Here is a 12647-nt window from a genome sequence, read left to right as displayed (position 1 = left end):
AAAAACCTCAGACTAGGCACTGTGGCTCATGTCTGTAATCCCAGCACTTTGGGATGCCGAGGCGGGCGGATCACCTGAGGTCAGGAGTTCGAGACCAGCCTGACCAACATGGTGAAACCCCATCTCTACTAAAAATACAAAATTAGCCAGGTGTGGCAATGCATGCCTGTAATCCCAGCTACTCGGGAGACTGAGGCAGGAGAATCACTTGACCCCAGGGAGCAGAGGTTACAGTGAGCCGAGATCATGCCATTGCACTCCTGGGCAACAAGAGTAAAACTCCATCTCAGAAAAAGAAAAAAAACAACAACAACCTCAAAAGGTTACATACTACGTGATTCCATTTAAGTAACATGCTTGAAATGACAAATTTTTTTCTAGTAATTAGGGGAGGGAGTTACTGGAAGTGAGTGACTGTGATTATAAAAGAGATCCTTGTGCTGATGGACAGTAACTTGACTGTGGTGGTGGATACACAAACCTACAGAATCTACATGTGATAGAACTGCACAGAATTGCTATGGCCTGATGTTTATGCCTCCTCAAAACATATTTGTTGAAATCCTAACCCCTGAGGTGATGGTATTAGGAGGTGGGGCCTTTGGTAGGTGATTAGAAGTTATGGGATTGATGCCCTTATAAAACAGATCTTGGAGAGCTCCTTTACCTCTTCCACCATATAAAGACATGGTGAGAATATGGCTGTCTATTAACCAGAAAGCAGGCCCTCACCAGACATGAAATCTGTCAACACTTTGATCTAGCAAGGTCCAGCCTCTAGAATTAGTTTATAAAACAATTATTCTCTATGTTACTCACAATTGTCTGTGAATTTACAATCATCTCAATTAAAATAAATGGAATGAGATGTGCAAGGGATTGCTGGGTTTTACAATAAACTTTTTTGTAGTATTTTACCTTACCTATAAACATGTATTATTTTGACTAAAAAGAAAACACATTTTCCCTTAAGTAAGGTACTCTATGCAAACTGCTTAACATACAGAAAGTTTTCAATACAAAGCTCTCCTTCCCTTTGGTTTGAGGAATAAGACAACCTCTAGGCCAGGTACAGTGGTTCATGCTGTAATCCTAGCACTTTGGGAGGCCAAGGAGAAAGAATGGCTTGAGGCCAGGAATTGAAAACCAGTCTCAGTAACACAGCAAGACCCTATCTCTACAAAAGAAACTTAAATATTAGCCAGGCACAGTGGCATGGCCTGTGGTCCCAGCTACTCGGGAGGCCAAAATGGGAGGATCCCTTCAGCCCAGGAGCTCAAGACTGCAGTGAGTCATGATCACGCCCCTGTGCCCCTGCGCCCCACAGCCTGGGTGACAGACGAAGACCGTCTCCCAAAAAAAAAACAAAAAAACAAAAAAACAAGACAACTGAGATGTCTATACTAAGTAGTCTAATTCTGAGATGTAGAGCCAGCAGTAAATCATTCAATGAGATTATCAAGGCCCTAAACCGGAACCATGAGGTACTCCTACCAAGATAACTATGAGAATTTCCTGCCATCACTGAAAAACTTGAAAATGAGCCTTTTTTTCTTGTTCAACAAGCTGAAAGACAGCAATTCCAGGGAAATCTAGAGACAAAGTAGTAGAGAATGTACACTATCTTTGTCCTCATATGATTTAATTATCATGGTGTTTCATTATTAATTGCTTTCATTATCACCAACATTTATTGAGTGCTTATATGCTCAGTATATCATCCCATGCATTCTCATTACTTAATCCTCACATCAACCCAGCAACATAGGTATTAACCCCATTTTATAAAGAAAAGACAACTCAATGTTAGGTATATTGCCCTATTCAGAGAGCTAGGAAGCAATGTGTCAAGATTTTCTCCCATGTATGTCTATGTCCAAAACTAAAGATTCTAGCCACTTGTTCTCCATTATCTCACGTTAATAAAAGTGTCTATCAACAACTATACAATCACTTCCCACACATAGGCACCACAAGTGAGTTTCTGACTGGGCTCCAAGTATCTGAAAATTCACTGGGACTTTTCAGTCCTACTCACATTATCAGAGTCACTCCCTCCCAATCATGACGTCTCCCATGCCATTCTGCACTCTATAGCCTACTTCTTCAGTGCTGCCTTTCAAGCACTAAGACCCCTACCCTTTTACCAACCCATGGGGTTACCAATCACCAACCCACGGCGCCACTGGAAAAAAGTCCAAAAATTATAGCAGCTCCCTCCAGTTATTCTTATTACATGTCCTTGGCCACTGTTGAACACTTATTCCCTAGTCCTCCATTCATTCATTCACAAACACACACATACACACACACACCCCTACACAGAATCTCACACATACATGTGAGTTCCATACCCACACTTCTCTTGACATCTCCACATCAGCCTCATAGCTCATGTTGTCACATCTTCCCCAGGAAAAAAAAAATTAGCCATCGTAAAAATCAGCTAACTTCCCATCTACTGAGCTCTCCTTCTTCCCTACAGTCTCCAGGGGAAATGTTACTATTCTCTGAAACTAACTCTGCTCTGTAAATGGAATCCAATCCTTCTAAGATACTAAAAGGTCCTGACTCTCCCCATTGGCTTCTTCCTTCCTACTTCAAAGAGGCAAAATGTTGCCCTTTCTTGACAAAGAAAACACTTTTCAACCTGCAGCCTTGAGTACTCTTCAAACTCATGTGTACATTGTATTTAATCAATACCTACCATCTGCTTGCCCTAGTGCAAGAAGCACCAGAAATAAAATAAATTGGCTGAGTGCCATGGCTCATGCCTATAATCCCAGCACTTTGGAAGGCTAAGGCAGGGAGGATTGCTTGAGGCCAGGAGTTCAAGACTAATCTGGATATATGGCAAGACTCCATCTCCACAAAAAATTTAAAAACAAGCTGGGTGTTGTGGTGCACCCCTGTAGTTTCAGCTACTGGGGAGGCTGAGGTGGGAGGATCGCTTAAGCCTGAGAGGTCGAGGGTGCAAAGAGCCACATCGCACCACTGCACTCTAGCTTAGGGTGACAGAGTGAGACCCTGTTTCAAAACAGAAAGAAAAGAAGTTTCAGTGATGAGAGGGACCCAAACGGTTAGAGAAAGAAGGTGTCATCAGCAAGATGTACTCTTCCTTTATTTCTCTCTTTCATGCTCTTGCTGAGTTACAGTTTTTCTTTCAGAGGAAGAGTGAGCAGAAGGCAGGGCAAGGAGCTAGAAGCTATAACTCAGCCTAACGAGGTGAAAGGAGCTGTGAGTATTACAGCTGGGGAGGAACAGAAAATCTCAAAAGGCGCCGGGCGCAGTGGCTCACACCTGTAATCCTAGCACTGTGGGAGGCCAAGGCGGGTGGATCACCTGAAGTCAAGAGTTCAAGACCAGCCTGATCAACATGGTGAAACTCCGTCTCTTCTAAAGTACAAAAAAAGTTAGCCGGGCATGATGGCAGGTGCCTATAATTCCAGCTACTCAGGAGGCTGAGACAGGAGAATGACTTGAACCCAGGAGACGGTGGGTGCAGTGAGCCGAGATTGGGCCACTGCACTCCAGCCTGGGTGGCTGAGCAAGACTCTGTCTCAAAAAGAAAGAAAAAAAGAAAATCTCAAAAGGCAAGCTGCTGCCCAAGAACAGGAGTATATGTGGTCGTCCTTGGCTACTTCATAAGGTAAGGGAGAACACAAGGCATAAAGGGAAGAATCACAGCATGTTAAGGGATAGTGAGGGACTAAAGCAGGAGAAACCCATGGAGGGAAGTGAGGAAAGAACTAAGATACCCCAGTCTTTGAGCAACTGACTGCCTTAATCTCCTTGAGTCTTAAATACCACATATCTATATATCCTAATATCAGTTAAGTGGCAAATGACTTTCCCACTTCTCACAGGTTCAACTTTCTGAATCATCATGGGTTCCTTCCTCTTCCTCTTTCAATTGCAGTTGCCTAAATCTCACCTTCCATTTGTAGTCTATCAACTCAGTCCTTTCCATTCTATTCCTAATTCCACTACTTTAGTCCATGACCACATCACCTTTCATCTTAAGAGTCCTGATACATCTGTGTGGCTTGTCCAAAATTGCAAAATCATTCAACTGTATCGCTGAGGCTGATATCCAAGTCTTCAGACTAGGGTATTTCCTCATGTTTCTTCACACCTAGAATACTTGCAAATCTTCTAAACTAAGTTCCCCTTTCATAAATTAATCACATGTTTATTAGGTATCTAGTATGTACAAGGGATATGACAGGTACTCTGGGGAATATAGGCTGAAGAAATAGTCCCTAATCTTAAATGTCTAGACTGTAAGCGAATAAAGGTGTAGACACAAATAAACCTAATGTAAGACACGGAGTAGTAAGAGTTACCTACATAAAATTCCACAGACTACAGAAGAAAGTTCATTTACAGCTGGGATAATTTGGGAGGCGAAATTTGGGGTGGGCTTCAGTGGATGATTAAGATTCCAATCAGCAGAAATGGGAGAATTGGCATTATTCCAAACCAAGAAAATACAGAAGAAAGTTCATTTACAGCTGGGAAAATTTGGGAGGCGAAATTTGGGGTGGGCCTCAGTGGATGATTAAGATTCCAATCAGCAGAAATGGGAGAATTGGCATTATTCCAAACCAAGAAAATACAGAAGAAAGTTCATTTACAGCTGGGAAAATTTGGGAGGCGAAATTTGGGGTGGGCCTCAGTGGATGATTAAGATTCCAATCAGCAGAAATGGGAGAATTGGCATTATTCCAAACCAAGAAAATACAGCAGAAAGTTCATTTACAGCTGGGATAATTTGGGGGAAGGTGGGATTTGGAGTGGGCCTCAATGGATGATAAAGATTCCATGGCCGGAAGCGGTGGCTCACACCTGTAATCCCAGCACTTTGGGAGGCTGAGGCGGGTAGATCACGATGTCAGGAGATTGAGACCATCCAGGCTAACACGGTGAAACCACGTCTCTAACAAAAATTTTAAAAAATTAGCTGGGTGTGGTGGCGGGTGCCTGTAGTCCCAGCTACCCGAGAGGGTGGCTAAGGCAGAAGAATGGCATGAACCTGGGAGGTGGAGCTTGCAGTGAGCCAAGATTGCACCACTGCATTCCAGCCTGGGCAACACAGCAAGACTGAGTCTCCCCCCCCAAAAAAAAAAAAAAGGGCCAGGCTCGGTGGCTCAAGCCTGTAATCCCAGCACTTTGGGAGGCCGAGACGGGCGGATCACGAGGTCAGGAGATCGAGACCATCCTGGCTAACTTGGTGAAACCCCGTCTCTACCAAAAAAAAAAAAAATACAAAAAAAACTAGCCGGGCGAGGTGGCGGGCGCCTGTAGTCCCAGCTACTCGGGAGGCTGAGGCAGGAGAATGGCGTAAACCCGGGAGGCAGAGCTTGCAGTGAGCTGAGATCCGGCCACTGCACTCCACCCTGGGTGACAAAGCAAGACTCTGTCTCAAAAAAAAAAAAAAAAAAAAAAAAAAAAAAAAAAAAAAAAAATTATCAATCAGCAGAAATGGGAGAACTGGCATTATTCCAAACCAAGAACATATACAATTACCACTAAGGGGCAAGAAAGTACAGTGACAGCAATAGTCTATTTTACCTATAAGATAAATAATGAACAAAGCTGTAAAGTTAAGAAATAAGACACAGATACATTATGGAGGCTGTGAAAAGCAGGCTGAGAGCCTGAACAAAAGCAAGGTCTGGGGCAGACTAGCTTAATATAAATCCTAGCTTCTTCCCTTAACTGCTCTGTGACCTTAGGCAAATTAGCCTCTCTGCTGAGCCACAGTTACCTCATCCATAAAACAAGACTAATGGTATCTACCTCACAGGACCGTTAAAATAAATTAGTTAATACATATAAAGCACTAAACACAGGGTAAGTCTGCAATAAACTATGATGTAGCCAATAAGTAAAACGAGATTTAGGTAGAAGACTAACAATATAATCAAAGTAGTGCCTAAGGGAAAGTCACCTCTGAAGATGGAATGGGAGCATGCTAGCTGGCACCACACAGCAACACTCCAACCATTAAAGTCCTTTGAGACTGACCAAGGGAGACAAAAACAAAAAATAAATTCCTGGGAAATACTGTGGAAGCCAGCCTCCAAGGTGGGCCCTGTGATCCCCAGCTCCTGGGGATCCTCTATAGTCTCCTCATACATTGTACCGGGTTGGTCCATGCAATGAATAGACAGCAGATGAGATGTCACTTCTGAGATTAGGCTATAAAAGACAGAGGGGCGAATATCTTGATGCTCTCTCTCTTGCTCTTGGGAAAGCCAGGACCCTGTTTTAAGCTGCCCTATGGAGCTATCAAGAAACAACCATGTGAGTGAGCTTGGAACTGTATTCTCCAGCTCCAATGACCCTTTATTTGACTGCAGCCTTGTGGGAGATCCTGAACTACAACCACATAGTTGAGCCGTTCTCAGATTCCTGACTCTCAGAAACTCTATGATATAATAAATATTTGTTATGAACTGCTTCAGTTTTCAGCAATGTATTACACAATAGACAACTGTACGACTACTAAAAAAATTTGATAAGAGTCTTGAAAAACGACAAGATGAAGAGACCAGAAATGAACGTCAATTCAAAAATACTAAGATTTCTGAGTCAAGAGAAACTGTTAGGGCCTGGAGGACTAAGGGTGAGATGATGATTTTGAGATACACCAAGTTTGAGCTCTAGGGAAAGATCTAATATAGATCTGAAAGTCATCTATACAGCAATGACAATTAACTTCAATGTATGATATTGCCCAAAGCAAATGTGGAAAATGAGAAGCAGCACAAGGTCAAAAATTAGAACATGGCACGAACACAGTAAAGAGAAGAAAATAAGCTGTTGCAAGACAGGAAGACAATCAGGGTAGCAACATCAGGGATGTTCCAAAAGAAATAAAAGCAGGTGGTCAATGTGTCAAATGCTTCAACGACCAATAAATAACTTACACTGGATTTAGCAAATTGATGTATTTCCTTGATTTCTTTTCATACATTAATACTTCTGAAATCAGGCTGTATCTTATAATCAACAGAGGTGCCTGAAATGAATTTCTTTATTCCCTAAAGCCAGTCACAAAATTGATGGTGTGGGCTGACAATAAATGGTATTTGAGAAGCAAAAAAGCATGGTAGTGGTAAAGTTGAACCCGTATATGTGGACTATTTTTTTCAGAAGTTTTCGAGTAAAGGGAAGAGTCAAGAAAGGAGGTCCCGTGTTTGCTTTTTAAAAACTGTTTTACTATGAGACAAACGTATTTGAAAGCAAGGAAGTTAGAAGGAACTTTAAAACGATAAAGGACACATGCCAGAACAAGCACAATTAGCAGAACAAAAAAGGATGCACTGGCGGATACAGGTGCAATTAAACACCATTCACCCAACGATTCCTAGGCACCCGCGCTCGTTCTGGACCCCGAGGCAGCGCGGTGTTCAAGAACTGGGCGGTCAGACGCACAGTCCCCTCCCAGTGCTGCAGAAAGAAAGGCAGTTGACAGGGGATTATCCGGGGAGACTGGCAAAGCCATGCCAGGATTACCTGCTGTTTGGTGCAGTACACCAGAATCAAAAACAGACAAAAGTAAAGCCAAGTATCCCGGAGGCGGACACACGCTCCCGCCCGCTGCGTCCCTCGGCGGCCCCACCCCTCGCCTTCCGTACTGCGGCTGAGGGCCCGGCCCGCACACCAGGACCAGACCCGGACCTGGGGGCGGCACCCCGCTGCGCTGGCTCGCTCCACGCGCGCAGACGGGACCCGCCACCACCTAGCCCTCCACCCCCAACGCCCACCCTCTCTCAACCCAGCAGCCCTGGGCCGGCCCCGCGCCGGCCCGCCGCTTGCCCGCAACGCGGGAAAAGGCACAGCACCCACTCCCAACCCAGAGCCTACCTTCGAAGCTCCAGCGCGCCAGCCGCGGGGCATCTCCAGAAGCGAAGCCTGAGCGTACCGCCCCCTCAGCGCGCCGCCGTCCCACCTCGGCGCGCCGCACCGCGCGCTGCCATTGGCGGGCGCTCGGGCGCAGGGCGGGGCTTCGGCGGGGGGCAGGGCTTCTCCGGGACTGCCTGCTTGGGCCCAGAGCCCGGAAGGAGTGCAGCGCGGAGGGGAGAGCTTCCTCCCCCGGGGCTGGTGGGGTCTACGGGGTGCGCTCTGGGCTGTGGCGTTCGACCGCGAGCTCCTGGGGAGTTCGGGAGAGCTGCTGTGCTGGCGCCTGGAGTGGGGGCCGCCTCCAAGTGTTGTCTTTCGAATTCAGTTACTTTCGTTTGTGTTGTCAGGCAACAACTGACCTTAAATAAAAATGAAAACCAGAAAAGTAGGCTACACATGCAATAATGGATACTTAAGGAATGGGAGTGGCTGCTGGTGACTGGAGCAGAGAGGGTGTGGTTTCCCCATGTTTGGGGGCCGGGGGTAAGGACTAAAGTCTAAGTGTCCAGAGCCCGAACTGCATGTTGGTCATCACATCAACAGGAGAACTCGTGGAGCCTGCGGAAAGGCTACGGGGTGCCAGAATCTGAGGGGGGCGGGAGATTGCGTTCCTGACACGTTTCGCCGGGGCGCACAGGGGCTCCGCGGGGCCCGCCGCTCCTCAGGGCGTGAGAGAAGTGGGTCTGAGACCGTGCGGCGCCGAACACAGTCGACCCAGCAGAAGCCGGGGAAGGCCACGAGTCTGACTGGGTCCGAGGACTGTGAGGAAGGCGCCTCCCATGGAGAAAGCTACCAGGTAGTTTAACAAGGTGAAAAAGCGTCGGCCTGCAGAGGAGGAAAGGATGCTCAGAAAGTTGCTTCAAAAGGACGCAGAAGTGGAGGTGAATCTTCTGCTTCAGAGGCACTTTTTTGTGCCTCTGTGAAAATGCATTGCTTTCTGGTTGATCCATCTTCAGGTTTTCTCTCCGTCCTAGTCCCTGTTCTGCCAACATCCCGTGTTTGAATCTGGTACCTAAAGCCGCAGATACTTGGTTCATAGTAGATGTCCACTCTGCAGTGGCTGAAAACACAGAAGAAAAACCATCTTCGCCTGGGAAGCACATTATTGCTAGTGCCATTACTGTCAACAGTTGTAACAAGATAAACGGCATGCCCAATCTAGTTGAGGATTTTGGACACCGAGCCTCCCACTGGGACTGCACCGAGAAACCAGGTCTGCCATTGCCGCCTCCGCCGGGCCTCACTGTCTTAGTACAGTAAGTGCACCCGACCAACAGCGCCAGGAGTCCCCATTTCACTCCCACAACCAGGCCTGTGGTGAGGCTCCCGCTTGTTATCTCCACCAGGAGGTGCTGTCCTGCCGAAATGTTGAGATTTTTCTCCAAACTTCCTCCTGTTCAGAATTCACCATCTCAGTAGTGGTGTGGACATCCACCTGGCCATAGCTCACCCAGAAACCTAGGAATTTTTGTGAACAGGTCTGTGTCCCTTACCAATCTGTCAACTTTCCACTGCCACGACTGTTTCCCAGGCCGCTAGTGTGTTGCCCAGACTGCTGGTAGCTCCTAACCCATGTCCCCTAATCCACTGTTGCCCCTCACACACCACACACATACAATCCATTCTCCACACAGACACCACGGTGATGTTGATGGTGTCTATATTGTCCTTCCTTTTGGTGGTCAAACGTGTCTAGCTCCTACAGCCTTGGGGTCTAATAAGCATTTGCTCTTCCTTTTGCCTAAAAGGCTCTGGCCTCCCTCTGCCATGCCATTTCCTATGCACCTGTCAAACCTGAACCTGGTGGCCAGCTTCCCTAAACTAGCAAGCCTGAACCTCCCTATTCTTCATGTCCACAGGACCCCTACTCTGTTGAAGATGTTGTGACAATCACAATCTAAATAATTACAATAGTTATTTGTTATACCATGTGGCTCCACCTCCATGCTGTAAGGTAATACCATTTCTATCTTCTCCGTTTTTGTATCTCCATCAATTAGCACAGTGTCTTCCATATACAAAGTACTCAATTATTTACTATGGATGAACTACTCATTGTGAAACAGAAATGACTTGCCAGAGGCTGCACAGCTAGTAAGTGTTCAGGATTAGAACTCATATGTGATACCAAGATCCACGCATTCTCCGCTACACCAATCAGATCATAGTAGAATCATGAGGAATTTTTCACTTGAACGTATGAACTCAGCAAAAGGGAACTGTTGATGAGAAAGATGAGCCCCTGCCGAAAGGGACTTATGAGGCCTCTCCAGTCTTGTCTTATTTCCTCCTCAACAAACACTGAATGGCAAACATCAAGACAAACCAGAAAGTCCTTCTTTTAACTTTTTTCTCATCAAACTTTTTGGCCTGGTTGTTGTTCTGCAGATATCTGTGGTCTTCACTCTGCTTACAACCATCCTAAGGATTCCATGGAGATCCATGGAGTCTGGGGAGGTTGCAACTCACAAGAGCATCTCTGCTGCACCTTCAGGGCAGCTCTCCTTCCATCTGTCTTATATATGGGGCAAGATTGTATTTAAAGAAAGATCTAGCTACTCGGGAGGCTGAGGCAGGAGAATGGCGTAAACCCAGGAGGCGGAGCTTGCAGTGAGCTGAGATCCGGCCACTGCACTCCAGCCTGGGCGACAGAGCAAGACTCCGTCTCAAAAAAAAAAAAAAAAAAAAGAAAGATCTAATATGGGGAGAAATGTTTAGAATCTACTCATCAATATTCTTTTTTAGTCTGGTAGATGATAGTGCTCTAGGCTACAAATGAATCCAAGATTGAAACGTGAAAAAAATGTCAAAGTATTAGAATAAAACATGACCAGATTCCTTTATAATCTTAGAGTGGGAGAAAGGTTTTCCAACTATGACTCAAAATGCCCTAGTTGTAATAGGAAAGATTGATCAATTCAACTACATAAAAACCCTAAATTATGCATTGCAAAAAAAGAAAAAAAAAAACCACAATAAGCAAAGACAAATGGCAAAATCGAAGAATAGTTCATATTGATGTCATATAGAAACAACCCCCTAAAGTATAAATTACTCTTGGAGGAGTAACCAAGAGTATTCCTTGGGGGAAATAACCAAAAACCCAGTAGAAAATGGGCAAAGGACAGGGGCAGTTCACACAGAAAGGAACAAAAATGGCTTTTATACAATGAAAAATATACTGTCTCACTCATGACAAGAAAAATGCAGACTTAAACTGCACACCTATCATATTGGCTAAAATCCAAGTCCTTAATAACACATATTGGGGTAAGGGTCTTCTCGTGTATTGCTAACAAAAGTACAAAATTAGGCAACTCCTATCAGTGGGACTGTGGAAATATGTTTCAAAATTATAAGTGTATTTACTCTTTAAGCTAGCAATCATACTTCTGGTAATTAATCCTACACATACACCTGCACACATATTGTCTTAGTCTGTTTTGTGCTGCTATAACAGAATATCTGATACTGGGTAGTTTACAAAGAACAGACATTTACTTTCTCACTCTGAGAAATCTGAGATCAAGGAGCTGGCATTTGGTGTCTGGTGTGGGCCTTATTGCTGCATGAAGGCCATGAAAAGAAGAAGGCAGAAGGCCACGAAAGCAGGCTAGCCAAATGCTGCATGAAGCCTCTTTTATAAGGGCCTTAATCCCATTAATGATGGAGGAGCCTTCATGGCCTATTTGGCAACACCTGAATTTTAGAGGAGACACATATGAAATGATAACACATGTGAAATGATATGTATGTAAGGGTATTTATTGCAGCATAGATTGCAATAGCAAAAGACTAGAAACAATTGTTATATTTGTTTACTTGGAGAGTAAAGAGACTGTTAAATATGCCGTGCTAATACCTTCATAATGATCTCCAGCTTTACTAAATGAAACAAACAATAGACACAATATGATTCATAGTGTGCTGCCTCTCTAGTGCAAGAAAACAGGAAAACATACTGCTTATATCTGCATGAAGAAATGCAACATCAAAATAGATATATAGAAAATAAATAAAAGGGGTTACCTAGTAGAGGGGAGGAACCAAGTGATTGGGATGAGAGAAGACTTCTCCATCTCTACTTTTTATTTATTTATTTTTTTTATTATTATTATTCTACTTTAAGTTCTAAGGTACATGTGCATAACGTGCAGGTTTGTTACATACGTATACTTGTGCCATGTTGGTGTGCTGCACCCATCAACTCGTCAGCACCCATCAACTCGTCATTTACATCAGGTATAACTCCCAGTGCAATCCCTCTCTCCTCCCCCCTCCTCATGATAGGCCCTAGTGTGTGATGTTCCCCTTCCCAAGTCCAAGAGATCTCATTGTTCAGTTCCCACCTATGAGTGAGAACATGCAGTGTTTGGTTTCTTGCGATAGTTTGCTGAGAATGACGGTTTCCAGCTGCATCCATGTCCCTACAAAGGACACAAACTCATCCTTTTTTATGGCTGCATAGTATTCCATGGTGTATATGTGCCACATTTTCTTAATCCAGTCTGTCACTGATAGACATTTGGGTTGATTCCAAGTCTTTGCTATTGTGAATAGTGCCGCAATAAACATACATGTGCATGTGTCTTTATAGCAGCATGATTTATAATCCTTTGGGTATATCCCCAGTAATGGGATGGCTGGGTCATATGTTACTTCTAGTTCTAGATCCTTGAGGAATCACCATACTGTTTTCCATAATGGTTGAACTAGTTTACAATCCCACCAACAGT

At 44.7% G+C, this 12647-nt stretch overlaps 1 protein-coding gene across 6 annotated transcripts in view; it reads right to left on the bottom strand.

Annotated features, from left to right (window-relative positions):
• SPIDR (scaffold protein involved in DNA repair) overlaps positions 1-8033 on the bottom strand; it is a 502324-nt gene extending 494291 nt beyond the window's left edge. For 5 of the 6 annotated variants that reach the window (XM_008000554.3, XM_008000557.3, XM_008000556.3 and 2 more), the window contains exon 1: positions 7876-8033. In XM_008000554.3, coding sequence (XP_007998745.3) covers positions 7876-7908 — 33 coding nt within the window. In that variant the 5' untranslated portion in view covers positions 7909-8033. The remainder of the gene's footprint in view (positions 1-7875) is intronic. The other variant, XM_008000559.3, reaches the window with a different exon arrangement.
• Between the last annotated feature and the right edge of the window lie 4614 nt (positions 8034-12647).

The sequence above is a fragment of the Chlorocebus sabaeus genome, chromosome 8, assembly GCF_047675955.1.
Source record: "Chlorocebus sabaeus isolate Y175 chromosome 8, mChlSab1.0.hap1, whole genome shotgun sequence".
In the NCBI taxonomy this organism is placed as follows: domain Eukaryota; kingdom Metazoa; phylum Chordata; class Mammalia; order Primates; family Cercopithecidae; genus Chlorocebus; species Chlorocebus sabaeus.
Note: the sequence above shows the minus strand (reverse complement) of the source record. Positions and strands in the feature narration are given on the sequence as shown.